The sequence below is a fragment of the Hyperoodon ampullatus genome, assembly GCF_949752795.1.
Source record: "Hyperoodon ampullatus genome assembly, chromosome: 5".
Classification (NCBI taxonomy): domain Eukaryota; kingdom Metazoa; phylum Chordata; class Mammalia; order Artiodactyla; family Ziphiidae; genus Hyperoodon; species Hyperoodon ampullatus.
Genome location: NC_136918.1, coordinates 134,849,421 through 134,872,686, shown reverse-complemented (window position 1 = coordinate 134,872,686; position 23,266 = coordinate 134,849,421). Strand labels below are relative to the sequence as shown.

The 23,266-nt window shown below is 45.5% G+C and overlaps 1 protein-coding gene and 1 pseudogene across 2 annotated transcripts in view; both read right to left on the bottom strand.

The window, feature by feature from the left end:
• Positions 1–575: 575 nt before the first annotated feature.
• On the bottom strand, positions 576–949 carry LOC307054090 (histone H2A.Z-like; annotated as a pseudogene). The gene has a single exon. The product of its transcript is annotated as a histone H2A.Z-like (transcript).
• A 6,232-nt stretch (positions 950–7,181) lies between these two features.
• Positions 7,182–23,266, bottom strand: part of IFNGR2 (interferon gamma receptor 2) — a gene marked incomplete at its 5' end in the record, with an annotated part of 35,216 nt that continues 19,131 nt past the window's right edge. Inside the window, 5 exons of the mRNA XM_079705633.1 lie at positions 7,182–8,070; positions 11,415–11,572; positions 11,960–12,119; positions 15,775–15,920; positions 20,460–20,668. Of these exons, the coding sequence (XP_079561759.1) occupies positions 7,888–8,070; positions 11,415–11,572; positions 11,960–12,119; positions 15,775–15,920; positions 20,460–20,668 (856 nt within the window). The 3' untranslated portion in view covers positions 7,182–7,887. The remainder of the gene's footprint in view (positions 8,071–11,414; positions 11,573–11,959; positions 12,120–15,774; positions 15,921–20,459; positions 20,669–23,266) is intronic.

The window sequence follows — 23,266 nt, the reverse complement described above, 5'->3', positions numbered from 1 at the left end:
CCTCATTTGATGGCTTTTTGGCCGTTTGTCACAAGGTGGCGTGCCACCTTAAAAAAGAATCTGGAGTCGGTTGGTTTTTGTTTTGAACCTGCCAGTACTTTTTTTTTTTTTTTGGTAGCAGATTTAACACAGCTTAAGTCATTTTACATAGGGTTTTAATTTTTTTAAATTTTTTTAAAATTTATTTTATTTTATTTTTTGGGGGGATATGACCTTTATTGAGCTTATCCACCGGAGTGGAAATAATGTCAGTACAAAACCCAATGTCTGTTACTGTAACTTCTACATCACAATTAAAATCCAAACATTTTTTTAAAAACAGTCATCTCAATCAAAACCCACTACTTCAGAATCAATAGCTTCTTTGAAGCCACAGTAACACTTAAATAAGGTTAAGACTAGAATGCAGAAATTCGGTTGATTGGAAAACTAATTAAACTTTCAGCTTGCTCAAACAGAATTACAAAAAGGCAAAATTGTGTTTTTCACAGAGATACAGTCCACTGGAATCACCAGCACTGGACAGCTGTTAAGAGTATGTGGAGTCCTGAGATAATAAGGAATCCAGGCATCCTTTAGACAGTCTTCTGCTGTCCTTTCTTCCCAGAGATTTGTGGATGTGTGGAATGACACCACCACCAGCAATTGTAGCCTTGATGAGAGAGTCCAAGTCTTCATCTCCACGAATAGCAAGTTGCAAGCGACGAGGGGTAACACGCTTTACCTTCAAGTCTTTTGATGCATTTCCTGCCAATTCAAGTACCTCCACGGTAAGATACTCCAGAATGGCTGCGCTGTACACAGCGGCAGTCGCGCCCACACGTCCATGGCTGGTCGCCCTAGATTTCAGGTGTCCATGAATACGGCCCAGCGTATTTCCTCTCTGCGAGGGGGAAACCGCCTTTGTCTTGGCCTTTCTGGAGTCCTTCCCAGACTTGCCGCCAGCCATTTCGAATTCTGCTGAAGCTCAAACAAGCAAGGCAGAGAAAGGACTAGTCAGATTACCCAGCAAGAACCTGCCGCCTACGGCTTCGTCGCGCCATGATTCAAACTGCTCCGTAGGGTTTTTAGATGATAGTATATGCCTCTTCAATTCTTTAAGCTGCAGCAAATAGGATATTTTAAATTTCTACATGTCAATGTGGCAGGGCAAGCCTTCTAGACCCCCATGGATTATGTCAGTGCAGAGATCACCAGATCTTTGATTTAGGAGCACCTCGTCCAGGTGACAAAAAGGGATTCAGTATGAGGCTAAGTGTATTTACTTCCTGTTATGAAAGTTATCAACGTAGAGATTGACTAACTTTATTTTGAAATAACTTCAGACTTACAGGAAAGTTACAAAAATAACTCAGAGAATTCCTGTATAACCTTTAGATTCCCCAAAGGTTTCATTTTACCGCACTTGCTTTAGTCTATTTTTTTTCTGAGACATTTGACAGTATGCTGCAGACAGGATGGCTCTTTACCCTTGAATAGTTCTGTGTATATTTCCCCAAATCACAACTGCTGTACAATACCAAAATCAGGAAGTTAACGTTGATACAGCACTAAGCACTTCATTCAAATTTTGCCAAGTGCCCCACTAGTATGATTTATAGTAAAGGAAAATGAGTTTTTTTCAGTTCCAGAATCCAGTCCGTGATCACACATTGCATTTAGTTGTCATGGCCCTTTAGTGGCTCTTAACTTTGGACAACTTCAACCTTTGTCATTCATGACTAGGTTTTCTTTTCTTTTCTTTCTTTTAATAAATTTATTTATTTATTTGTTTGTTTTTATTTTTGGCTGTGTTGGGTTTTCGTTGCTGTGCGTGGGCTTTCTCTAGTTGCGGCGAGCAGGGGCTACTCTTCGTTGCAGTGCGTGGGCTTCTCATTGTCGTGGCTTCTCTTGTTGCGGAGCACGGGCTCTAGGCGCGTGGGCTTCAGTAGTTGTGGCACGTGGGCTCAGTAGTTGTGGCTTGTGAGCTCTAGAGCACAGGCTCAGTAGTTGTGGCGCACGGGCTTAGTTGCTCTGTGGCATGTGGGATCTTCCCGGACCAGGGCTCGAACCTGTGTCCCCTGCATTGGCAGGTGGATTCTTAGCCACTGTGCCACCAGGGAAACCCATGACTGGTATTTTTGAAGAATGCAGACCAGCTGTTGTGTAGAATGCCCCTCAATTTTGGTTTGTCTGATGTCCCATCAGGAGTAGATTCTGGTTATACAGTTTGAGCAGGAATAACACAGAGGTTATGTTTTCAGGACATCAAAGCAAGCACACATCTGTCCCAGTACTGGTGATTTTAACTTTGCCTGCCTTGATGCTCAAGGTGGTGTCCACCAGGTATCTCCACTGTAAAGTAGCTATTTTTCTCCTTTATAATTATTAAAGTACCTTGTGGGGAGAGAGACTGATTAATAAGTCAAACAGAACATGTTCGTTGTACTTTTTACTGACAGCAGTATGTAGACTTGAACTAAAGTGGCCCTGTGATATGACAGAGGAGATATACAATTTGTGTGTAACAAATTATACTCTTTACATATATAAATGCTTCTTGTCTGGTTGAAGAAAAACCCAGATGTGGGGGGAGAGGGGGAGTGTATAACCTTATCCTGAAATCTGCCTGTTTTCAGTCTCTTCCATCCCAGTGTCTCTTGGACCAGAGCACTGAGCTTTCATTTTATACAAAATTTGTGACATTATTTCATCAAATTTTATTTTATTTATTTATTTTGGCCGCTCTGCGTGGCTTGCGGGATCTTAGTTCCCCGACCAGCGATCGAACCCGTGCCCCCTGCAGGGGAAGCTCGGAGTCCTAACCACTGGACTGCCAGGGAATTCCCATTATTTCATTATGTAAAGGACTATTCTCTAGAAAATCGCTGGAAAACATAAAGTAAAAAGAAATTCATGTTACCATCTAAAGTCTACTAGTGGCTTTTTGGTGTGTAATAAGTTTTAAAACTGATTTTGCAAGTTAGCATGGAAACCTTACCATTAATTTTGACAGTTTCTCATGAGGAAATTCTAAGTCTCAAAGGAACCAAATACATTTTTACCTATGTATATAAATGGCACCCCTGGGGTTGTGCAGTGCACAACCTATACAGATGTACACATGGCCCTGACTATCGGTGCTGTGTTCATCTTTTAGTTGTAGCATGGGGCTGGCCACTTGAGAAGTGTTTGGGGTAGCTGCAGTTACACACAGTCATACTAAGGTTCACAGAAACACTTCAGAAAGGAGCTAGTAAAGAAGCATATCGGTTTAATTGATTAATTGAATTTTATGCCAGGCCCTTTACTTGCCCATTGGCAAGGGCCTCAGAGTCCTATGTAGACTAATCAGCTCTTGGCGGGCTTAGGCCTTCTCTCATGCTCTCAACTACAAAAAGTACACTTCTTTTCTACAGGGACGATATCAAATAGTTCTATTCACTTGAATGCAAACATGAAACAAGTCCAATTCATGTTTATTATAAATTTTTATTCACAGCACTATTTAATTACAAGGGAAAAGTAGTTAATGTCTTTTGCAAGTGATTATGTTTTAACCAGGGGTATGTACGTAAAGAAACCCTGGGGGGTCTGCCTCCCCCCTTTTTTTAATAAATGGGGGGCCTGGAGAAGCCACTACTGCCTGTATTTCATCATCGGTTTGAAATTTTAGGTGGCATCTCCGTCTTCCTAGAGTGTCGGTGAATGGCACTGACCAGATCCCTCCCCGGAGCCAAGTGCTGCTCCAAGTATCCACTCTGACCAGCTTCTGTGCCCTCCTGAGGCAGCTGGCCATCTTGCCTCACCACAAACTGGAAGCAAGGAGGAAGAGGTCACTTTGACTGTATCCCCATCAGAGAGCTGTTGCTTCTTAGGAGAGCCTGTGAGCACTGAGGAGCGGGAGGTCTGACTGCTTCACGGGGAGGTGCCTGTGTGGATTCGAACTCTCACCAAACAGTTGGGATGGTTTAGGATGTTCTCGCCTAAAATACAGGCTTTCTGGCATAAAGCAAAGTTATTTTGGAGGGCCCTGGGGCACCTTAGGGATATACAGTTGTTTACCAGTAGTTGAAAGCAGCATAACTAGTGACTATGCAGACTTTTAAAAAACACTATGGACAGAGATAAGTGATGGTAACTGAAATAAAAGCCACAAAGGCAGATGCCCCAATCACGGGCTAGGACCTGTGCTGTTCTCCACGCTGGTAGTTTCTGGTGAGAGAGCAGCGGCGGTTTCTCCAGTTACAGTGCACCAGCCAGTGACCTACAGATATGGAGACAGTCTCCCTTCTCTGACCCTATCCCTCCTCCAACCCCCCCTGGGGGCCTCCCCTCTCCAGCCCCATGTCCCTCAGCTCCTCGCCCTGCTGGCCTTGGCACCATCCAGAACAAGAGGGCTTCACCCAGCAGCTTCCTGTCCCAGGGCTCTGAAGTTGTCTGCAATCTGCAAGCTGAGCGCTGCAGAACCCCCAGGGGGCGCTATTCACAGTGAAGCGCAGGAGATCGTATGTTCACTTAAGAAGAAAATTCGTGGCACACATCAAAGTGTCTTGAAAGATGGATGTCTTATCTAATTCACATAACGGTACATTATGGGCTAGCAGCGTCCTTGATCCAACTCACCCGTCATCTCTGGGTGACCTATTATTGATGTAGGGCCTACTTTCCTCCATTGATCTTCATACTCCTAAATTGTATCCAGGGTACATCGTCCATAATGTGCTTTATAGAATACATGCAAGAATCAAATACCCCTCCTCCTGTATAATATATGAGCCTTGAATTAAACAGTCTCAGTATCAAATGGGGTCTTGTAGGGACCTTCTGTAACTGTATAAACCTAAATAATGGAAGTGAGTCTGTTTTCTCCTATACAATGAACACTGCATTGTACAGATCAGGGGTCATCAAACTCTTTCTGCAAGGGTTCAGGTAGTAAATATTTTAGGCTTTGTAGGCAAACAGTCTCTTGCAACTACTCAATTCTGCCTTGCAGTGCAAAAGCAGCCATAGGCTATATAGAAATGAATGAGCATCACTGGGTCCAAAAAAAGTTTACTTATGGACACTTAAATGTAAATTTCATATACTTTTCATGTGTGATGAAATATTATTCTTCTTTTGATTTTTTCAACCATTTAAAGATGTAAAAACTATTTTTAGCTTACAGCCTGTACAAAAACAGGGAGCAGGCTGGATATGGCATGTGGGCGGCAGTTTGCCCTGTTATAGGTAATTTATAGACTGTTTCCAGATCAAACATGATTACTTAGCTTGACTAGAAATTAATGTCCCAAGTTAGTATAAGTATTAATCCCATTGCTTAGTCATTTATTTGACAAAGTAGAACCAGGTGTTTCTTTTTGGAAAATACTATTAAAAAGGAGTATCTTACTCAAATAATTCCTGTCCTTTCTCCCTGGGGCTGGATAACAGGCCAGCCCCATGCCTCCTGGGGATGCTTACTGAGGAAGGATGGCGCAGGCCTGAGAGGAGAAGCACGGTTGGACGCTTGGTGAACCCAGCTGGGTGTCAGTGTAGCCCCTCCCCTATAAAGCAATAACCTTGTAGAGTTTGGCCCCTGAGTGGCACCTGGAAATAGCGCTGGCCCTGGGCTTGGGCTCTGAGTCTGTCACTCACTGAAGCTGCTGCCTGCAATTAAGAGGGGCCTTTCTGGGCCTGAACTCCAGTCTGCCCCAGGACACTGGACTGATGCCACCCCGAACCCAGTTCAGCCTTATCAGAATCTGGTCCCCACGGCCAGCCTGCTTGCCCCCGACCAGCTGGCACCTCCTTTTATGGAGCGTGGCACAGAAGAGCTTATTCCTAACAGAGCTGATCTGTCCCCCTTTCTGCTGGGTTCAGACTCTTAACCGGTTCTCTTCCTGCTGTATGCATGTCCTCCTGTCCTCACTGGGCTGCTTTGTGTGGCCCAACAGAGGAAGCTCTTCTATCTTATGTTTTCCTAAATGATTTGAGGGAGGTCTTTACCATTTCCCTCTACTAACTCTTTCTCCAAACCTGTCCCAACTCAAGGTGCACCTCATCAATAGACATCTCACAAGAGGACTCGCCTGGGGTGGGTGGGTGTCCTTTTCTCTCATGTCACCCTGGATGGAAGGGTGCACAATGATTGGCTAGAAAGTCAGCCCAAGAGCCAATCCCTCACCAGAGGCACAGGGCCCCAACGGAGACAGAGAAGATGGTTCTATCGACCAGTGCTGGAAGCTTCATATACCTCCTGTCAGCATCGCCTCTTCCCACTGTCAAGGTTAGGCTGCCAGTAGGGGCTTCTTTCTCAAGCAACCTTACGGCAACATGTCACTTTGTGTGTGTGTTGGAGGGGAGGAGTGAAGCTACGCATCCATTTCCTAAACGTTAAGAGTCATATATATGGATTTTTTTTTTTAGAATATATTTTCTTTTATTTATTTATTTATTTATTTGGCTGTGCTGGGTCTTAGTTGTGGCATGCAGGATCTTTAAGTTGCGGCATGTGTGATGAAGTTCCCTGACCAGGGATCGAACCCAGGCCCCCTGCATTGGGAGCGTCAAGTCTTAACCACTGGACCACCAGGGAAGCCCCCATATAAATGGATTTTTAATTAATATCCTCTGAACAAAATAACCCATCAATACTTGCATCGTCAGAAGACTTGCAGGTCCAGTGGCTATCACTATTGCCCATTGCCTAATTCTCTTTACATGCCTTGCTCTACACATGTGACATATCACGTACAAATGCACGCTGATGCAGCTTCTGAGAATCCCCTTCCTAACTTTTCAAGGAATCAAGTGACACAGGTCAAAATTTCTTGCTGCGTGACCATGAGGCCTCTGGGTAGCTCTACTGGGTGTTATTTAAGAAAACAAAAATTTAGATATAGTCATTTTTTTTGTTTTGTTTTTGTTTTTTTTGCGGTATGCGGGCCTCTCACTGTTGTGGCCTCTCCCGTTGCAGAGCACAGGCTCTGGACGCACGCAGGCTCAGCGGCCATGGCTCACGGGCACAGCCGCTCCACGGCATGTGGTATCTTCCCAGACCGGGGCACGAACCCGCGTCCCCTGCATCGGCAGGCGGATCCCCAACCACTGCGCCAGCAGGGAAGCCCAATATAGTCATTTTTTAAAGTTGAAACTTTGCAGAAAATAGACCAAAATAGAAGGTGAAGGGAAAAAACTTCACAGACTTTTAAAAAGTTAACTATACAGTCTTTTATTTCTAGCTTGAAAAAAAAATGACCCTTAAATTAATAGGAAACTATTTACAGGATTAATCACATTTTAAGCCAGGACACTCAGTGTCCCTTGTTGGGAGAGGCTGGGACAGCTTAGGTGACCTGCCCAAGGGGCCCAAGCTCCTTGCCATAGCCAGGAGAGGACCCCGTCTCTTGACCGCCTGGCCCCACCCACAATGTACAAAATATCAGAGGGGTGCTACAGCCATTTTGATAACAAATAATTATGGGCCTTTTTAGTGTTTAAGAGAAACCTTAATTTTTTTGGTATGTAGAATCGGTCTAGAAACTTGTAGGATTTAGGAAATTCTTTTTTTTTTTTTTTTTGTGGTACGCGGGCCTATCACTGTTGTGGTCTCTCCCGTCGCGGAGCACAGACTCCGGATGCTCAGGCCCAGCGGCCATGGCTCACGGGCCCAGCCGCTCCGCGGCACGTGGGATCTTCCCGGTCCAGGGCACGAACCTGTGTCCCCTGCATCGGCAGGCGGACTCTCAACCACTGCACCACCAGGGAAGCCCTAGGAAATTCTTTGTTTAAAAAAAGTAAGTTTTTCTCTCCCACGGGACCCACGACCTCTCCCTAGGCACCCCCGGGTCTTTTCACGACAGGAATAAGAAGTAGTGGGCTCCATCAAGTCCTGACAGGCACATCCTCAGCTTCACTGTCTCAGGGTCCTCCTTCCGCGGGCTGGTGGCTTGGATCGGTGCTTTGGCTCAGAATGTTTTGGAGAATGTCTTCTTGCTCATTCTCTGGAAACGACACAATGGACACAGAGTCCCAGGCATCATCCTTTGGCGAGCTGTCCTTGTCCAAGGCGTCTAAGATGGGCTGAGCTGGATCCTTTAAATACTTGAAAAGGTTGAACACCATTATCATAACTTATCAGTTCCAAATACCAGAACTTCATACTTCAGTTTTAGTTGGCATAATCCTATTTCATTCAGGTATAACTTCCAATTCTGTCCACCAACGAAGCAACTTCTAAAACCGGAACCCCTGTTCACCCCCCATCTCAATAACTCACACGAATCCAAGGGCCAACCCAGGGAATACTCTGAAAGCATGAAAGGGCGTAACTCAGGAAAAGCAAGTTCTGACTTGCTGCGCTGGATGAGGGCTTGTGGATTATTAATCCTAAAATGTCTCTGGAATTCTAACTTTTCAGGGAAGGAGGAAATGGAGCCTCTTGTTCAACTACCGTGGGGGCAAAGAGGGAAAGTTCACGAGCATTTTTCTTGGCCACTCCATCCACTGGTTGGTTCTACTTCACACAACACACGGGGTGCAGAGGGTCTGGGCTATGCAGCCCTGGGCGCATCAGAAAGCGCAGGTCCTCAAGGCAAAGTGCTGGTCCACGGGCCTTAACTCGCCCTGGCCCTCCTGCCTCTGCTCTGGGTTTAGCCATCAATTACCAAGTTACCAAGAACCAACTGCCTGGCTCTTGGAAATGCTGAAAGATACTGAAATACAGTCAGCTTAGAGCTGGCTGATGAGAAGACCAACGACCACGAATCACGCGCATTTGTGAAACCTCAAAAATATAAGTGAAACCTGATTCATTATTCTCATGTAACTTCAGTGACCTTTCATATAGACTTTTCACACTTTCCCAGAAAAGTGAACCGAAAGACTTTATGTTTTAGATTCAAGCACCGAAGGAACAACTAGTAGTAAATTCACTTACTAGGGTCCTGCTGCTAGTTCTGTGAGACAAAGTTATTTGTTTGTTTGTTTTTTAAATTTTTTGGCCGTGCCACGTGGCATGCGGGATCTTAGTTCCCTGACCAGGGATTGAACCTGTGCCCCCTGCAGTGGAAGCTTGGAGCCTTAACCACTGGACCACCAGGGAAGTCCCGAGACAGAAATTATTGATGCAAGTAAAATTCTGAGTTGAGAGCTGTTACGTTGTGACAGTATTAACCAGGGAAGGTTTTTGTGTGTGTGTGGTAAGAACACCTAACATGAGTTCTACCTCCTTCACACAGTTTTAAGTGCACAACACAGTACTACCTATGGGCACAATGTTGTACAGCAGAAACCAGAACTTATTCATCTTGCATAACTGAAACTTTATACCATTTGAAAGCAACGCCCCGCTCCCCCTGCCGCCTGGCCCCTGGTAGCCACTGTGCTACTCTCTGCTTCTATGAGTTTGACTATTATTCTATTTAGATTCTTGATAGAAGTGGAATCCTGCAGCATTGGTATGGAGGTTCCAGTAGGGAATTTAACATGTGCTTCACATAACGTCTGTGTACTTTAAACACCTCATGACAGAGGAAGGAAAACAAGTGACTGTAGCTCTTTCTAGAAGCACCACTCTGTCTTTACAGACTAGATACAACAACATAAGGTTCTGTTTCCAGGTACTTTTCCAGTACCCTGATTTTACTGCAGAATGATGACCCTCCAGAAGCAAATAGTTCTAAATATGCTTCTATCAGCTAGCTTCTAATCCCAGGAATGTCCTGGCTGTCTCCTCAGAGGGCCTGGTTCCCTTGCAGAGCCTCAGGGGGTCGCTGGAGCTGGGCACGAAAACAAGACTTTCCATAAGACCTACCCGCTCCACTTTTCTTTCTTAAATCCTTTAATATACTGGTAACATCCCCTGTGTACTCGGCATGCAAAGCTTTGAACTCACGGCTCTGGGTGCGTTTACTCTAGAATCCTCCTGCCTGCACACTGTCTGACCCAAAGCTCATGCTCTCGACTGCTGTCCCCACTGGTCCATGTCCCCTCCAGCCAGGCTCCAAAAGCCCGGGACTGTCGTGCTGTCTCCAGAGGGACCTACTGCGGCCGATCTCCTGGCCGGGCCAGACCAGCCCACCTTTTGGCCAACCTCGTGCCATTAAAAAAGTTAAAAAAAAATTTTTTTTTTTACTTTATTTAACTAATTAATTAATTAATGTATTTGGCTGTGCCGGGTCGTAGTTGCCACATGTGGGATCTTCGTTGCGACATGTGGGATCTAGGTCCCTGAACTCTGGGGATTTCCTGACCCGCTGCATTGGGAGCGCTGAGTCTTAGCCACTGGACCACCAGGGAAGTTGCCCCCCAATTTTTTTTTAATTGTGGTAAAATACACATAACATAAAATTTACCATCTTAACCATTTTTAAGTGTACAGCTCAGAAGTGTAAAGTCTATTCACATTGTTGGGCCATGATCACCACCATCTGTCTCTAGATCTTTTAGATTAATTAATTAATTTATTTGGCTGTGCCGGGTCTTAGTTGCAGCATGTGGGGATCTAGTTCCCTGACCAGGGATTGAAGCCGGGCCCCCTGCATTCAGAGTGTGGAGTCTTAACCACTGGACCACCAGGGAAGTCCCTAGAACATTTTTCATTTTGCAAAACTGAAACTGTCCCCGTTAAACAGTAACTGCCCATTTCCTCCTTCCCTCTGGACCCTGGCAACCACTATTCTACATTCTGGTTCTGTGAATGTGAGTACTCTAAGCACCTCATATAAGTGGAATCATGTAGTATTTGTCTTTTTGTGACTAATTTATTCCCTTGTCATAATGTCCTCAAGGTTCACCCATGTTGTAGCATGTCTCAGAATTCCCTTCCTTTTTAAGGCTGAGTAATATTCCATTCATATGTATAAACCACATCTCTCTTTTGTTTTTTTGGCTGCACCTGTGGCTTGCAGGATCGTAGTTCCCCAACCAGGGACTGAACCCGAGCCCAGAGCAGTGAAAGCGCTGAGTCGTAACCACTGGACTGCCAGGGAACTCCCACCACATTTTATTTATACATTCATTTGTCAATGGATACTTGGGTTGTTTCTACCTTTTGGCCATTGTGAATAATGCTGCTATGAACATGGGTGTACAAATAACCAAGTACTGCTTTTTTTTTTTTTTTTTTTTTTTTGCAGTACGCGGGCCTCTCACTGCTGTGGCCTCTCCCGTTGCGGAGCACAGGCTCTGGACGCGCAGGCCCAGCAGCCACGGCCCACGGGCCCAGCCGCTCCACGGCACGCGGGATCCTCCCGGACCGGGGCACGAACCCGCGCCCCCTGCATCGGCAGGCGGACTCCCAACCACTGCACCACCATGGAAGCCCCCAAGTGCTGCTTTTAACTCAAATCTCTGTGTCATGGCTTTGTCCACTGCTCTACTCTTAGGTGTTACCAGGGGGGCATGAAAGGCTGACACGTCACCCTTTTAGATGTGTACACACATACCTCTTCTATTTGTGATGGGATGCTTGGTGGAGAGTGAAACCAGTATTTAACCAGGCCTCTGTATTTCAGGACCAGGAAGAGACAGGCCCCCACCAGCACTGACAGCAACAAAAAGGTTCCCACAGAGATCAGGATGACTTGTTGAAGCTTGGTAGAAGCTAAAGAGGTGACATAAAAGTCAACAAGATGACCATCCTACACACGATACAAACATCGGGTAATTTCTCATCCACCACTGCAATAAATAGAGTTCATGTCCCAGTAAACTGGATGGATACGGCCCCTCCTCCACCCAGCCCTGTATGCTTTAATTAATAGTTAGTAAAGGCAATCCTGAAACAAAGCAAGCGTTAGCTGGCCGGCAGCTCTGGCTACTGGAGACTTCAGCACGAGCTTGTTGTGTCTACAGTGAAGTGCTGTCCTAGCCCCTTCTCTCTGGGTCTCCCCACTCTCACCACCCTCCCCCTAGTAAGCAATCCCTGACTGCATTATGTTAGGAGTGTTCCGTTCCCAGCTCAGAAAGGACTTAAGAAAGCATACGTTACCGTCCACTGTTGTTTCGGAGCAAGATATGTTGCTTAAATGCCCAGGTCTAGAGACGTTTTCTTTTGCCAAAAACAGTTCCGCCTTGACTTGGAAACAGTATACTCTTAAGGGTTTTAAATCATTCAACGTGATGAAGTTGCTCCTGCAAGGGCGTGTCACCTACGTAAAAAACACCAAGAACCACACCTGAAAATCACCCACATAGACAGGGTCAAGCTCCTTCCATCTTCTCCAATGTTTCCTCAAATTCACACTGAACACAATAACCAAAGAAGAACGTAATTCTGTTTCTAAAGAAACAGAATACCAATTTTATATGTATCACCTATGCTTAGAGCAGACAAATTTTTTATGTGAAAATTGGTGAGCGTCAAGAAAGATGCTAATGGCATTAGAGCTGTGTTTCTGGCTGTGAGGTCTGAGGGCCCAGGCGAAGCCCCATCACAGCCATGGAGGGTCCAAAGCTGGAATTTAGCAAATCCCAGTTTCTAGGACGAAATTTCCTCCTTTCAAATGAACATTTTGTATTTCATGGTTAATCTCATCTAGATACTTGAAGTTAGTCAACAAATAAAGGAAAAAAGGCATTCTAGGAAATAATGTTCCTTTGGTTCCCAATCTGCTTCTGGTTTTCACTGAAATGTGCTGACTCCTTTTATAGTTTTGGTCGAAATGATCTGAGTGATTTATGTCATCAGGAATGGGGTGGGTCCCAAATTCTTAGCGGATTCTGTCCCCTCCTTCCCTCCCTGCTGCTACCCTCCCTCGGGTCTTGTCACCTCCACATGGTCAGTCAATGGCCCCTCACTCTCACCTCGGACAAACTGTCACTGTTCCACAGGGAAAGGAGAAAAAAAATACTATATTACGGCAATATAGGATTTCTTATAAAGGACTGCTTTCAGGTTTTTTTTTTTTTTTTTTTTTTGGGGCTGCTGTGGGTCTTTGTTGCTGCGCACGGGCTTTCTCTAGTTGCGGCGGGCGGGGGCTACTCTTCATTGTGGTGCGCGGGCTTCTCACTGCAGTGGCTTCTCTTGTTGCGGAGCATGGGCTCTAGGTGTGCGGGCTTCGGTAGTTGCGGTCTGTGGCCTCTGTAGCTCCGAGGCATGCATGTGGGATCTTCCCGGACCAGGGATCGAACCTGTGTCTCCTGCATTGGCAGGCGGATTCTTAACCACTGCGCTACCAGGGAAGTCCCAGGACTGCTGTCTGATTTTGAGATACTACAGTAGAATACACTATAGCCATTTGAAATGGTGGAATATCACACACACTCCGGAACGTGGAGGTGAAGCTGCTTATATATGTTGACTGAAAAAAGGCAGATTTTTCAACAGTATATAGAACATCATCTTATTATTTATTTATTTTTTTGGCCACGCTGCGGGACCTAAGTTCCCCGACCAGGGATTGAACCCATGCCCCCTACAGTGGAAGTGCGGAGTCTTAACCACTGGACCGCCAGGGAAGTCCAATGATCTTTTTTTTTTTTTTTTTTCGGTACGCGGACCTCTCACTGTTGTGGCCTCTCCCGTTGTGGAGCACAGGCTCCGGACGCGCAGCCTCAGCGGCCATGGCTCACAGGCCCAGCCGCTCCACGGCCTGTGGGATCTTCCTGGACCGGGGCACGAACCTGTGTCCCCTGCATCGGCAGGCGGACTCTCAACCACTGCGCCACCAGGGAAGCCCCATGATCTTATTTTTAAAAATACAAATGATCCTATTATATTTGAATAGTAGGATTAGAACTGATTTTTAATTTTTTCCCTCCTAGTTGAAATGCTGACTGCCACGGCAGAGGAGAAAAATTGTTACTGCTGATGCCACAGAAAGCAATTTTAAGGACAACATTCTTTTTGAGTTTATTTTGGCAGCCAGTTGGCTATTCCAAAAGTTAGAATCACAGACTGCAGAGGAGAGCTACCACTCAGGCCTGAGACCGCTGTCCTTAGAAAGGCTTGCTTGCAAGGTTGACCCAAGGCTGGCATCTGGGACTTGGATCTGAGGAGTGTTTCCACCATTCCCTGACTGATAAGGGTGGTTTAGTGTATAAACAATGCCTTTTAGGCTGAACACCTGCTCTCCCTCTGGGAGTCTGGAGTTTTGGTGTCTATGTTGGGCAGAGGGTGCCTGTGTGACCAGCCCCCAATAAAAGCCCTGGGCACTGAGCTTCTAACGAGCTTCTCTGGTAGATAAGATTTCACATGTGCTGTCACGTCACTCTTGTTGTTAAGTGTGTCCTGGGTGACTTCCAGGGTAAGACTCAGGGAAGCTTATGCCTGGATTCCTTTAGACTTTGCCCCATGTGCCTCTTCACTTTGCTGACTTTGTTTTGTGTCTTTTCTCTGGAATAAATCACAGCCTTGAGTACAACTATACACTGAGTCCCATGCATCCTTCGAGCAAATCTAGGGGTTGGTCTTGGGGACCCCTGACATACAGACTCACAGCTGGAATGGAGATCGTATAGGTGCCTTTCAGAGTTACTTTAGCCCCAGAATCTTTTGTTCATGAAAGTCCAAAGTGTATATGCTCTGACTGAAAGGGAGAAAGGGGAATCCCTTCTGGATTCTTCCAGGCCTTCCCTATTCCAGTTGACCAGACCTTGACCTCGGGATTTTGGGAAACGATTATTTCTTTCTTCCCTATTTGCTAAGAGTCTGTTCTTCAGTGAGTTTTGCCTTCCTCGGTGTTTTTACACTCACCACAAAGAAAGGAAGAGCAAGTGCAGACATCAACTAAGTGGGAGACAAACAGCCATTAAGAGCATGGACCCTGAGGCTAGATGTCTCCTCTGCTTTGCTGTCAGTTGCTGGCCTTGGGCAAGTTACTTAACCACTTGGTTTCCCTCTCTGTGAAACAGGTGGGTGTAAAGGTTAAATGAGATGATGTATCTAAAGTGCCTGGCCCGGTGCCAGACACAAAGAAAGCTCTGGATAAACATAAGCTCTTATTCTTATAAAAAATTATAATAATGTTGAACTTAGGAAATCACAAAGTTTACACAGGTAGTAAGACATCATTAAATGTAGCTTGGAGGGACTTCCCTGGCAGTCCAGTGGTTACGACTCCACGCTTCCACTGCAGGGGGTGTGGGTTCGATCCCTGGTTGGGGAACTAAGATTCCGCATGCCGTGCGGCGTGACCAAAAAATAGAGGAAAAAAAAAGTAGCTTGGATAATCAGGTACTGGAGATGCTTAAAGGCCATAAGTTTTTTCTTGTGCTACCCAGGGCTGACCAGACCCCTTTTGCTCTGACCCACCTTTGTCAACCTTACCCTGCCCCAGCCCCTCACGTGGCCTGCATTTCTAAAGGATCCGAGCACGTGCAGTTCCCCAAATGTGCCGAGCCTTCTCAAGCCTACTGGCCCTTCTCCCTAGAACGCTCTCTCTCCTTCCAGTAGACTTTTCACCTATTCACATTGCCCTCTTTGCAAACCATTCAAACCAGAGAATTCATAGAGTTAAACCTTGCAGACTGCAGTAGTAAATTCACTGCTGTAGCAACAGGCCCACAGAAGCTCCCGGAACTCCGGAGTGTGGCAAAGGCACCCTGGGCACCGGCTGAGTCCAGACCCAGACCATGGGGACCCTGTGATACCAGGCAGAGAGGGCCCTGCAGATGGGTCTGGTGGGAGGGGAGTCCCAGCACAGTGAGTAGAAGCAGAGGTCCTGAAGAGGAGGATCAAAGCCGCTAAGGCTCAGCCTCTAAGGGGATACTGGTGTCCTTGGCCATTGTAAAGTAGACTTTCTTTTGCTATCCAGAAACTCCAAAGAAATGAAAATCAAAAACAAAGAAGAAAAATGCTCTTGCCTGTTTGATTCCTGCCTTTTCCCAGTAGTAGACATAGTACAAAAAATAGGCCACGGAGGCAGGGACATCAAAGGGAGAAGAAAAGCTGATGATAAGGGAGCCTTCTTCTGGGGTCACCCAGATGTCTTCTGGAGGCCCGATGGTGGCTGAAATAGAATTACAAACAAAATCAATCCATCAGTCCATGTATATACGTAGATACATATATATACATACACATGTACGTTATATATATATATACAGAATATGTGTATTGTACATGTAATTATATTTAGTATGATACACACATGCATATATTTATATATGCAATGAGATTGCATTCAGACTAAGAGAGGCTGTTCTGGGCACCAGATTTACTTGGAAGGCTACAGGGCAGGAAGCCCAGTGGGGCTACAGAGTGGCACCAGGGGTTTCTGGCCTTCGGTGGAAGGAGGGGTCCTCACAGTTGTCCACATGGCCACGCCTGCCCACCCCTAGGAGACAGCTCAGATGCAAGGATCTGACACCCACATCCGGCAGGTACAGGGCACTCCCTGGCTCAACCACAAGAGCCAGTATTTCTCATCACAGCTCCACAAGCAGAGTTTCCAGAGTCCCCACAAGGGACACGCCCAGTTACAAGAACCCCTTCACTCAGCAATGCCCCAGATACGGTTTCCTACCAGGTGGTTAAGACTGGCCTGGTTGAAGTGCTATTTACAAACCAGAGGTCCTTCTGACCATAAGCAATGCTAGTAAGTCAGAAAGAGAAAAATATCGTATATTAACGCAAACATGTGGAATCTAGAAAAATGGTACGGATGAACCGGTTTGCAAGGCAGAAATACATATGTAGAGAACAAACGGATGGACACCAAGGGGGAAATTGGCAGGGTGGTGGTGTGATGAACTGGGAGATTGGGATTGACGTATATACACTAATATGTTTAAAATAGATAACAAATAAGAAACTCCTGTATAGCGTGGGGAACTCTAATTCACTTCGCTGTATAGTAGAAACTAACACAACATTGTAAAACAACTATACCCCAATAAAAAAAGAAAAAGAAAAAAAAATAACGTGGTTCATATGCCACCTTTATCAGGTTTCCAGAGAGCTGGAAGGTTAACCAAAGGTCAATTTTTTTTTTTTTTTTTTTTTTTTTTTTTTTTTTTTTTGCGGTACGCGGGCCTCTCACTGTTGTGACCTCTTCCATTGCGGAGCACAGGCTCCGGACGCGCAGGCTCAGCGGCCATGGCTCACGGGCCCAGCCGCTCCGCGGCATGTGGGATCTTCCCAGACCGGGGCATGAACCCGTGTCCCCTGCATCGGCAGGCGGACTCTCAACCACTGCGCCACCAGGGAAGCCCCAAAGGTCAAATTTTCATGCAGAGAGGGAAAAGATTTTGTTAGCGCACCAAAAGTGGCGTTTGCAAACTTTTAAATACATGTATCTTCTAGCTTTTTCTAATACAATGCTTAAATATAATAACTGAGAAATATTACCATCATACGTCTATTTGTTAAGGCTTTTCATATAAGTCACAGGACAGCCAAGGACTATGGCTCATAATATGCTCTTAGAAGGAAGATGACAGCATTTATCAGGTGAGCATTTAAATTGTATAATTAACCAGAGGAACTCGGATCAAAGTACAGGTTGTGTCCTCCAAGTTCTAAGAGGCCTGTTTCTGCACCTTCTACGCACACAGATGATCAAATCACGGTGAACGGTTCTGCGTTCACCAAAGTGGGGCTGGATTTCTCTCTCTCGCTTCCATGTTCCGCCCTGGGTTCTCCCAGGTTGGGGAGGGTTAGGCATGTGTTCTGGTCACCTTTCTCTCTGTGTAAAAGTAATTGGTCCCTGAAGGGTTTGCACTCAAGCCCTCTAATCTCCTTTGTTCTGGTGGAAGAACTAAGTCCAGACAGATACAGGGTCGGGCCTGGCCCACCTCAAGCCACAGCGATGGTAGTGGATCAGCTGTGTGTAACTAAAAGCTCTCATGAAACCCGCTCACAGATGCTGGCACGCACGTGTTCAAGCTACGCTTTTGAAAGCGAAGTGATTGGAGCGTGGAACCACATGCGGACCTGCAGGCCCAGGCCCCCGCTGAGCAGATTCTCTAGACTTTTCTGTGACTTACCCACCGGAGTGGGCATGGGAGCCTGGATGACTAATCACTTAACTGCTGAAAGGTCAGCACCGAAAGACCTGCCTTTCTGAAGGGCGTGCCAGACGGAGAATCTGATACCAACGTGATGAGTCTGTCTCTGGAAGGTGGACAGTCTGCCTTTTCTCTGGGCCCTGAAGGAGGGCTCTGTGGATCTATGGGTCATTACTGATAGCAGTGTCCACAGACTGAGCGATCACTCTAAACCTGGCAACACGGACTTTATATCTGTGTCCACATACATCTATGTAACAACCACAGAAGGCCATCCCCATTTCCCAGAGCAGGAAACTGAAGCCCAGAGGGACATTACTTGCCCAGAGTAACAGCCGGTAAGTGGCAGTGTTGGGATTTGAACCCAAGTTTATGCGATGCCAAAGCCTGCCCCCTTCAGGCAGCATCTCATCCCTCTACCCTCAGTAAAGCATCTTCAAGTTGGTTACCCATCCTGACTCGACCGCAAGTGCTGAAAGCAGCGATGGGCTCTGAGAACACCACTGTCTTGAAGTTTACCAGTGACACCCCACCAGTAACTAACCGAGGACATGGCTGCCCAACTCTGGCCGGGAGGACAGAGAGCACAGCTGGCTGACGCTGGACCAGCGACTTCATGACAGGTCCTGCTTCTGATGCCACCATTACTTTTTTCTCCACTAATTCCCACTTAGGTAACGCTTGATAGCTCAGATGTGTGATGACTCTCCGCTCAAGGACAAATAACTTGTCCACAGAAGACCAGCCAGCAGGGACTGCACTGCCTTCTCATATCATCCTCAAATTGCTAGCAAAACCCTTTTTTTTAAATAAATTTTTTAAAATTTATTTATTTACTTATTTATCTGGTTGTGCTGGGTCTTAGTTGCGGCATGCATGTAGGATCTAGTTCCCTGACCAGGGATCAAACCTGGGCCCCCTGCACTGGGAGTGTGGAGTCTTAACCACTGCACCACCAGGAAAGTCCCTTTCTTAGCTTCTATTACAGAAAATTTCAAACATATAGAAAGTAGAGAGAAGACTGTAAACAAAGCTCATGTACTCATCACCCAACTTTAAAGCAACCGTCAAGTCCTGACCAGTTTTGTTTCTCCTGTGCCCATCCACCTTGTAAGGACCACCCTGCCCCTCCCACTCTCTGGATTATTTTGAAGGAATCTCAGACATTACATCATTGCATCTGTAAATACTTCAGTATGTATCTTGAAAAGACCAGACTCCCTGCCTTTTTAAAAAAAATAACAAAATACCATTACAACACCTAAAGTATATTAGCAACAATTGCTTTATAAATCATCAAAGATCTAGACAGTGATCACATTTCCTCCATTGTCTTATACCTCTGTTTAGTTTGAATCAGGATCCCAAGAAGTTCCATACTTTGTGTTTGCATAGACACTGGAGAAACATTAGGCATGGCTGACCATGTGAAAAATGAATCAGTGAAGGAACAAATCTATAAACTAGTGGCTGACGACTCTCATGCTCCCTTCCAATATCTGGGAGCATATCCGTTCATTCAATCATTCCACAGATATTTTCTCCTATGTGCCAGGTACTGTTCAAGGCTGAACTAAAATCTTTCCTGAACATAAAAGAAGTTGTGCCATGTAACAGTGATCAGTGAAGCCAATATGCTAGTATTCCCTCCAGCACAGAGGTTAGCAAACTTTCTCAGTAAAGCACCAGAGTGAATTTAGGCTCTGACTGGTCACGCAGCCCCTGTTGCGACTACTCAGCTCACCTGTTGCAGCTTGGAAGCAGCCATAGACAGTATATGAAAAGATGGGGAAACTGCATTCCGATAAAACTTTTTTTTTTTAAATTGAAGTATAGTTGATTTACAATATTGTGTTAGTTTCAGGTGTACAGCAAAGTGATTCAGTTATACATGTATTCTTTTTCAGATTCTTTTCCATTATAGGTTATTACAAGTTCCCTGTGCTATACAGTAGGTCCTTGTTGTTTATCTATTTTATATATGGTAGTGTGTATATCTTAATCCCATACTCCAAATTTATCCCTCCCCCTTTCCACTTGGGTAACGATAAGTTTGTTTTCTATGTCTGTGAGTCTGTTTCTGTTTTGTAAATAAGTTCATTTGTATCATTTTTTTAGATTCCCCATGTAAGTGATATCATACAATATTTCTTCCTCTGACTTACTTCACTTATATGATAATCTCTAGGTCCAACCATGTTGCTGCAAATGGCATTATTTCATTCTTTTTTATGGCTGAGTAGCATTCCATTGTACATATATAACACATTTTCTTTCCAATAGAACTTTACAAAAACCGGTTGGCGGGCGGGATTTGACCTGCAGGCTGCGGTTTGACAACTCCCAGGTCTAGCAAATCACCCTCCCCTAGCCCCAGCTTCCGTGGTCAGTACTCGGGTTTGACCATCATACCCCCCTGGGTGCTGGTTATTTAGGGTGAGAGGCAGGACGGAGGGGCGTGGAGTCAGTACCGCTCAACGAAGGGGAAAGTGAAGAAAACCTGCAAACGTTAAAGGAAGTTTGTACCCAAGTCGTCTTACCGTTCCGATAGTGTTCGAACCAAGGCGCCTTTACCCAGGCAGAGACGAGGTCCCCCAGCTTAGCTCGGAGGCGTAAAGAGATGTTGAAATGCCGTGGGAAACCCTCCGAGAGGCTGTTTGCGGTAAAGTTACACTCAGTCCCGGTGAGGTTCGTACAATCCACCCTGCTGTCTTTTTTGTTGACGTCATACCAGGTACTACTAGTGCTGCTGCAAAGGCAAGAAGGATTTTACTTTGCACAAGTCTCTCTTTGATCACATATAAGTTTCCCCAGAGATGAGTTTTTAATTCGATGTTTTTGATTGAGACATTGCTCACATACCATACACTACCCCCATTTAAAGTGTACAATTCAATGGATTTCAGTAAATTCACACGGTTGTGCAGCCTCACCACAATCCCCTAAAAACCCCTGCACCTATAGCAATCACTCTCCATTTCCTCCACCCCCCAACCCTACGGTACCATTGATCTACTTTCTATCTCTATGGATTTGCCTGTTCTGGACATTTCATAGAAATACAATCATAAACTATGTGGTCTTTTGTGACTAGTGCCCTTCACTTAGCCTGTTTTACTTAGTATGTTTTCAAGCGTGATACATGTTGTAGCATGTATCAGTAATTCATCCCTTCTTATGACCAAATAATGTCCCACTGTACGTACATACCACACTTAGTTTATCCACTGATCTGCTGATGGGCATGTGGGTTGTCTCCACTTTTTGGCTATTGTGAATAATGCTAAGAATATTCACATGTAAATTTCTTTGTGAACTTATGTTCAGTTCTGTGGGGTGTATACCTAGGAGTGGACTTGCCGGGTCATATGGTAACTCTATTTTTAACTGATTTCCGAAGTAGCTGCACCATTTTACATTCCCACCCACAATGTATGAGGGTTCCAATTTCTCCTTATCCTCACCAACACTTGTTATTATGCCTTTTTTATTTTATTTTATTTTTTAAATAAATTTATTTATTTTATTATTTTTGGCTGCATTGGGTCTTCATTATTGCGTGTGGGCTTTCTCTAGTTGCGGCGAGCAGGGGCTACTCTTCATTGCGGTGCACGGGCTTCTCATTGCAGTGGCTTCTCTTGTTGCGGAGCAAGGGCTCTAGGCACGTGGGCTTCAGTAGTTGTAGTACACAGGCTCAGTAGTTGTGGCGCACGGGCTTAGTTGCTCCGCGGCATGTGGGATCTTCCCGGACCAGGACTCGAACCCGTGTCCCCTGCATCGGCAGGCAGATTCTTAACCACAGCACCACCGGGGAAGCCCATGCCTTTTTTATTGTAGCCATCCAAGTGGCTGTATTTTCCCTGGTGACTAATGATGTTGAGTATCTTTTCATGTGCTTATTGGCTATTTGCATATCTTCTTTGGAGAACTGTCTACTCAAATCCTTTGTCTATATTTTAATTGGGTTATTTGCCCTTTAATTTTGAGTTGTAAGAGTTCTTTATACATTCTGGATACAAGTCCCTTATCAGATATATGATTTGCAAACATTTTCTGCCGTTTTGTTCTACAGTTGATTTTAATGCTTCAAACTCAGCCTCTGTAGCCTATGTCTTAGGAATGATACTGTGTTCATACAAACCATACCCATACTTCCTGCTGGTGTAGAGTCTGTTTTCACCCCATAGCTGCCCATTTAAAGAGAGTCTTGGCCACATGAAAACTTTGCCAAATGTAAGGCCATGCATCCTGGTAAGTGAGAATGCATTCCCCAGAGTCCCAATGCCACCTGCCCACGTGGGATTCTACTCGCTGACTCTGAGCTCTGTCCTTAGGTGACTGACTTGAGAAAAGGCAGGGAGGTAGCTCTAGAAGCCTCAGTAGTGTGGCAGCAGGCAGTGTCCCCTCTAGGGACAGGCTGTGCCCTGGACAGCAACTCTGGCCTGGAAAGCAAGGCCAGGGGAGACAGGAGAGATGAGGCTGGGCGGTCACGGCCACCAGCTCTCACACAACACATGTGCTTCTAAATGTACCTCTGACCCTGCCTGGAGACTTATCTTCTGCTAATGTGGCGGGTGACCAGATGAAAGCCACATCAAGATGTGTAGCCAGGGATTCCACAGAAGATGCCCATCATACTCACACACCACCACGCCCTGGGGTCACAGGCCCTAATGGGGAAAGGGACCACAAACCACAGGTCCCCCTCTCAGACTGGGGGTGGTGCGCTTCACAAGGGGGTAAGTGGTTTTTTTTTTTTTTAAGTTATACAGATACTTAAAGGTACTATAACCTTCTCCCTGCCAATCCCAGCTGTTGAACTGGGGCAAAAGGCCCTCTCCCTGATTTGCCAGGGAACTGACCACCCATGTTCCATCTCCTCCCCTCACCTCCAAGCTTGCCCCCTTCAGATTTATCCCAGGGATGCAAGGGTTTTTCAATATCCGCAAATCAATCAGTGTGATACACCATATCAACAAATGAAGAATGAAAACCATATGATCATTTCAATAGATGTAGAAAAAGCTTTTGAGAAAATTCAACACCCATTTATGATAAAAACTCTCCAGAAAGTGGGCATAGAGGGAACCTACCTCAACATAATAAAGGCCATATATGACAAACCTACAGCTAACATCAGACTCAAGGGTGAAAAGCTGAAAGCATTTCCTCTAAGAGGTCAGAAACAAGACAAGGATGTCCACTCTCGCCACTTTTATTCAACATAGTTTTGGAAGTCCTAGCCAATCAGAGAAGAAAAAGAAAAGGAATCCAAATTCGAAAAGAAGTTAAACTGTCACTGTTTGCAGATGACATGATACTATACATAGAAAATCCTAAAGACGCT